At 37.8% G+C, this 6,736-nt stretch overlaps 1 protein-coding gene across 1 annotated transcript; it reads right to left on the minus strand.

Annotated features, from left to right (window-relative positions):
• Positions 1-616: 616 nt before the first annotated feature.
• On the minus strand, positions 617-5,547 carry LOC103707336 (tubulin beta-1 chain-like). Its single transcript, XM_008791781.3, has 4 exons — positions 5,406-5,547; positions 4,343-4,741; positions 3,365-3,634; positions 617-1,636 (listed from the first exon to the last, which is right to left on the minus strand). The coding sequence occupies exons 2-4, from the start codon at positions 4,734-4,736 to the stop codon at positions 960-962; spliced, it is 1,341 nt and encodes a 446-aa protein (XP_008790003.1). The 5' UTR covers positions 4,737-4,741; positions 5,406-5,547; the 3' UTR covers positions 617-959.
• Between the last annotated feature and the right edge of the window lie 1,189 nt (positions 5,548-6,736).

Below are 6,736 nucleotides of genomic sequence, written 5' to 3' on the forward strand. Positions count from 1 at the left end.
CTCTTGTCTTTATGAAAAAAGGAGATAAATATTGATGTTTTCCAGTAAAGTAAAACAGAGCTCGGGGACTGGTTGCTGGATATTTTAGCCTTGGCCCCTAGCAAAGCAGTTTCCTTTCTCACACTTTACGCCCTTCCTGAGGATGTTCTGCGTAAACGTAGCAAGTCATTAAAATTAAAAAATAAAAAAACCTCAAGAAAAGCACATAAACTTAACTTCTCACCATGCTTAACTCATCCATGCCCATCAAATGGGACGAAGTGGGACATCTGACAACCCCAAGATCAATCTATCCATATATGTAGAACCACAGCATGCTGACAACACCCGAGTACAAAGATTCAACACATGAACCATATTCAAGCAATGGCATTCTACCCAAAAAAGAAAGAAACAGTTATGGAAGCCACAAACTGGAACATGTTGTGGCAAATCTACTTAAAATGTCTACTTAAGATCTACTTATTGGTAGATTTGCCTCAAAAGTCATCCAAAAGTGGAACAGATCTACTCAATGTCTTGAAGCAGGAATCTCAACTCACAAAAACACTTGGACAGAGGTCCAAACTAGCATCAAGGCATCTAGCAATGGAGAATAAGTCTTCATTCCAAGCAATGAAAGAACCTTAAAAGCATGCCATCTAACATTGATCTTCACAACGAGAGAGTCGAGGAAAGACATTACTGAGCAAGAGAATTATAGCATACAGTTGGTAATTATCTGATAGCCAATTAACCAATACGTAAACTGCTAGGAACAAGGGTAGGTTGGCTTGCAAAAAGGCACAAATAGCAACTCACAACAGTGGAAATTTATGTAAATGAAACAGATCTCACTGATCCTCTAGCATGAGAATGTGAGGGGTGCAAGCATAAGCTATATCTAGTACCTCGCAACATAATACTGCCACCATCACCACAAACTAACCAGCACAGCATAAATTTGATTCATCTTTCGCTCAGATGTCCTCGGGCATCTCTTCCTCATCCTCATAGTCACCTTCCTCATCAGCAGTAGCATCTTGATATTGCTGATACTCCGAGACAAGGTCATTCATGTTGCTCTCAGCCTCTGTGAATTCCATCTCATCCATACCCTCCCCTGTGTACCAGTGCAAGAAGGCCTTCCGCCTGAACATGGCTGTAAACTGCTCACTCACCCTCCTGAACATCTCTTGGATAGATGTCGAGTTACCGATGAAGGTGGAGGCCATAGAGAGGCCCCTAGGTGGAATGTCACAAACAGTGGATTTAACATTGTTGGGAATCCACTCCACAAAGTATGAAGAATTCTTGTTCTGGACGTTGATCATCTGCTCATCAACTTCTTTGGTGCTCATTTTTCCACGGAACATGGCAGATGCCGTGAGGTAGCGGCCATGCCGAGGATCAGCAGCACACATCATGTTCTTGGCATCCCACATCTGTTGGGTCAGCTCAGGGACCGTCAGGGCCCGATATTGCTGTGATCCACGAGAGGTCAAGGGGGCAAACCCAACCATAAAGAAATGGAGACGGGGGAAGGGAATCAGGTTCACAGCCAGCTTCCGGAGGTCAGAGTTCAATTGCCCAGGGAACCGAAGGCAGCATGTGACCCCACTCATAGTTGCAGAGATGAGGTGGTTCAAGTCTCCAACTGATGAGAGTGAAGAAAATTTATGCACACGTCAAATGAAAACAACACTAGCATATGTTGGTGATCTGAAACAAATTTACCTAAAGAAAACTTACTAATATACTAAATTGTACATCTTCAAAAAAGAGAAGTGGATTTCAGAATTAATATCAATGATCAAGCACAGAACAGATTCAAAAATTATAAAACACATCTCTAATTTTGAAAAGAATGAATAAAGAGGCATGTGTTGAACTCTAGTAAGTGGAGTTAAACCGGAGTGATAAAACATCAAGTGAGAAGAGGATGGTGAAGTTTGTAAATCGTATAATAACTTAAAATATAACAAAAATCTCATAGAAATTAGAAGAATTCATACTGGCAACCAAACATGACATTTAACAACTGCTAAGTCGTGGAGAGGGCATACATAACATGGATCAGCTCGTACGCCCATAATCTAGAATGTTTTACAAGTATTTATGAGTAACAATGGGCCCATTATATTATAATAAATGATGCAGTAAAAATTTTATTCAAATGGATGTGGCACTTGAAACACAACGATGTTCCTAAATGAGGCAGCCTAACTTCAAGATATTTTGTGACGAATCATACATGTACTTCATTTTGTAGCATTGAAGACAAACAGTTCTTGATTTCTAGCAAATATTACAGATCAGTTTTCTAATACTGTAATGAAAAGTTATGTTGGCTAGATGGTCCTCAGAACCTTTTCTTTGGAACTAAGAATTCAGTTCCCATACCTCTGTATCTAATTATCCACTTGCATTCACCTATTGCATGCTATTCCATGTAAATGCTCACTCAATCACTAACTAGTGTTAAGATGCTAGGCTAAAGCAAGCCCAACTCAGTCTGTAGTTTCGGCACATACAGAAGTGAGGCCTGGGGTCAAAACTATCAACTCAATTTGAGATCAGGACAGGTGGTGGTTAAAGGTTCACTCAACCTATCTAAACTCAGTGTAGATCCAGCATATGTTATATAATAGGACTCCCAACCAGCTATCACATAAAATATAGAGTAATTATGATCAAATTTCTAATAGAAGGGCAAATAAATCAGATGAAATGCAAGCCAACTTAGCCCAAAACAAATTGTGTTAGTTGAAAATATCTGACTAATCAACTAATTCTAGGTGATCATTGTCATTATGATGTTTGAATCGGATACAGGGTTGGTCCAGTTGGGTCAGAATTTACACTTTACCCTACCTGCAGCCCTGGGCCCCTGTCAAAAATATCTGGAAGTATATAAGCCTAGTTTTGATACTGAAATGACGTTATGAGACTGCCATCCAAGACATGATTTCTAGTATTCATGATAGAGACTGGTAGATGTGCTTTCACTGTCAAGGCAAAAAGAAAGTATACCAAACTGAGATGAAAGATCTCCACCGACAAAACCATCTCAACCTTCTTTGCATTGAACTGCTACTAGTAAGAATTACTAGAACTAAAATTTATCAACAGGTAAGATTGACTCACTTCCTGACCTCTATAAGCTAAGATAAATGCCTCTAAATATTAACAAGAGACTTTGTTAAACAATAAATAAGCTATATTTTTCATTCTGGCAAAATCAACTAGAAAATTCGTAGATAATGACCATAACCTGCATGAGATATCAAAATTCAAGCATAAATATCATTACAGCATATGGACATACCAAACAGAAAACATGGGTTTCCAAGCAGAATAATATGCATGTTGCAGAGTAACTTACAGCTAGGAGTGGTCAGCTTGAGAGTGCGGAAGCATATATCATAGAGGGCCTCATTGTCCAGGACCATGCATTCATCTGCATTCTCCACCAACTGGTGGACAGAAAGGGTAGCATTATAGGGTTCGACCACTGTGTCAGAAACCTTCGGAGAAGGGAAAACAGAAAATGTGAGCATCATCCGATCAGGGTACTCCTCCCTGATCTTTGATATCAGAAGTGTTCCCATTCCAGATCCAGTCCCTCCTCCAAGTGAGTGGCAAACCTGAAACCCTGTAATGAAAGAAATATAATTAGAAGTAATCTATATTTAAATAGCAGAAGTGCAAAAAACACAAGACAATTGCATAGAAAAAATGGTCATTGCTTTTCTTCTGATCATTAAACGATTTTTAAACCACTATTACTACTCATAAATCAAAATCTAACAGTTGAATGAAACTGTGGTCCTAGAGATAGATCTTTTAAATAAATTATACAACCCTAAGAATATCCCTATATAAGATAATATTCAACCAAAAAAATAAAAGACCTGTGATATCATAATCTTACCAAAAACCACAGTAAAGTTGAATATAGAACCATAATGAATCACCAATCAAATTTTCCCACAACATGCAAAAGAAATTTCAAAAAAAAAATGTCTCGCATTTGACATAGTGATGCAGATAAAACCAAAACTAGCTAGAAACTTAAATAAAAGGATTGGGTAAGCACATATTCTATATATAAAAAAAAATATAGGTACAACATTATGGAGCTCAAATCAGGGCATGCCTCAGCAATCAACATCAGTCTTATACATTAGAAAAACAGCATGAGGTCCTACAATAATAAAGATCTCATAAAACAAGCAATCTAACCATAATAATCTGAAGGAGAAACCAAAATGTAGGAGAAAAGAAAATTTCCGTGACACCAGGATACAGAGCGAATCAAAAGATGCTGCTGAAAACCACCAATGAAGAAGCACTAACATACCTTGAAGGCAGTCGCAGTTCTCGGCCTCCTTCCTCACCACATCAAGAACCGAGTCGATGAGCTCAGCACCCTCGGTGTAGTGCCCCTTGGCCCAGTTGTTCCCGGCGCCGGACTGGCCGAAGACGAAGTTATCCGGGCGGAATATCTGGCCGTACGGCCCCGTGCGGATGCTGTCCATGGTGCCAGGTTCCAGATCCATGAGCACCGCCCTGGGGACGAACCTCCCACAAGAGGCCTCGTTGTAGTACACATTGATGCGTTCCAGTTGGAGATCGGAGTTCCCTGTGTAGCTCCCGGTGGGATTGATCCCGTGTTCATCGCACACTACTTCCCAGAACTTGGAACCGATCTGGTTCCCGCACTGGCCACCCTGGACGTGGAGGATTTCTCTCATTTCACCTGAAATCGAAGCCAAGAAACAGAAATTAGACCCAGAATAGCCCCAATTTCACAAGATCAAAAAGAAATTTAAAGTGAATAGAGATTTATAACGATCAAATCGAGGAATGAGTACATCGATTCAAGTATATTTTTCCCAAAATCACTTCAAAATTAGAAGAGAGCTCAGATCTATAGCTTAACGTACATCGGATCGAGAACTGCAGCAAAATTTATAAATAAAAACTCAAATCTACAGCTTCCCAAAGATAAGATTGAGCACTGCAGCACAATGAGGAAAAATTATGAGGCAAAAACCTCTGCCGACTATTTTGCAGACCAAATCAACAAATCAAAACACTATCAAAGCGAATTTCTCCGAAATAACTTCAAGACTCAAAGAAAACTGAAATATGTAGCTTGCTAACGATCAGATCCAGAACTGCAGTACAATGAGGAAAAATTTTCAGAGAAGAACGTCTATCAACTATTACATAGAAGGATCAAATAACTGATTCAAATCGAATTTCACAAAGATCGCTTAAGAAATTGGAAGAAAACTCAAACACATACCTTCCTAAAGGTCAGATCACAAACTGCAATAAAATGTGGCGAAATCTTTTTTAAAAGAAAGGAAAATCTCTCTGCCATCTATAAAATTAACGTCAAGAATGGGAGAGTTTACCTGCGGAGAGAAGCGAGACCTTGAGGATTCCAAGGTGATCGAGCGCGAGACTAAGGGCTCGATCGGAGAAGGGAAATGGGGGAGTAGAGAAGCCCTTGAGACGTTTATATAGGTGATAGAGCGGGGCTTAGAAGGGGATCGGACGGCTTGCTCTCCTTCCCTCCTTTTTCTAATCGGGCTCTCGATGCCGTCGGACCGAGAGATCGGGCGGTTAGCGATGACGGTTTCTTAAGGCATTTGATGACGAACGTGCCCCTCGTTGGCTATCAACAAAATGGCAAAAAATGCGCCTCCTTGGTTTGACGGTAATTGTGGAGGCAGTTATTTTTCGCAATGGTAAAATAATAGTAAACACAGGGTAATGTTTGCCTGAAGCCGTTGGATTTCTGATCAAACGGCCTGGAATTTGTTCTGGGCTACTGCTGGATAACATTTCAAAATTTATATATTTATTTATACAAAGTGAATATATTATATATTATATACTTAATAATCATATAAAATATGATCTACGGGTTTCAAGCACAATGACGGCTAAATCAAATTACTATAAATGCTTAGCATTTAAAGAAGAGTCTACATGCTAATATGTCATCTATTGTAGGATTTTTTTGCATGAATACATTCTAAAAATTCAAATTTACGTGAATATCCTCTTAAAAATTATATTTATTTCTATATCTTCACAAAATACTATTTTTGCACAAATACCCCTAATATAAAGATTCTTCTAACACCATTAATAAAAACCATATTTATTTTAATTTAAAATAAAATAAAATTATGAAATTATTTTTTTGTCCTCCATCACGATCGCTATATAAATATTTTTTTGCACACCTACCTATTAAGAATATTTTAATCATTTTAATTTGAAATTGTTAATTTTTTTAACGACGTTAGATGATGTGGGTACATATACAAAAATAAAGATAAAAAAGTATAAAATAGTAAAATAAGTATTTTACGAGGGTATACGTATAAATATCAATTTTGGGAGGATATTCATACAAAATGTGATATTTAGAAGATTATTTATGCAAAAAATCTTTTATTGTGTGCACACGCATTTTCAATATGTCAGCGAGGGTATTGGATTTTTGATCAAGATAACTAAAGAATGACCATTATCCAAAGGAGAGAAATGCCTGCAAATAATTATATTTAAGAACATCTATAGTTATTTTTTTGAGGAATTCATCAATTACATTCATAATTAAGATATTGCAGATGATAGAGATAATGAACTACAATATCTTAAAAATATAGTATTCCTAGAATCACTAGCCTCTAATCTCTAAGATGTCATTGTTTCTTAAATTCATTTCTTT

Source organism: Phoenix dactylifera, unplaced genomic scaffold, assembly GCF_009389715.1.
Source record: "Phoenix dactylifera cultivar Barhee BC4 unplaced genomic scaffold, palm_55x_up_171113_PBpolish2nd_filt_p 000729F, whole genome shotgun sequence".
NCBI lineage: Eukaryota > Viridiplantae > Streptophyta > Magnoliopsida > Arecales > Arecaceae > Phoenix > Phoenix dactylifera.

What these genes read in the sequence shown, in the direction of transcription:
- LOC103707336 (XM_008791781.3), bottom strand. Translation starts at nt 4,736, where the DNA reads ATGAGAGAAATCCTCCACGTCCAGGGTGGCCAGTGCGGGAACCAGATC. An exon ending in GAACTGCGACTGCCTTCAAG is followed by an intron (nt 3,635 to 4,342) that starts GTATGTTAGTGC and finishes CTTTCATTACAG; the next exon opens with GGTTTCAGGTTTGCCACTCA. An exon ending in CAAGCTGACCACTCCTAGCT is followed by an intron (nt 1,637 to 3,364) that starts GTAAGTTACTCT and finishes CACTCTCATCAG; the next exon opens with TTGGAGACTTGAACCACCTC.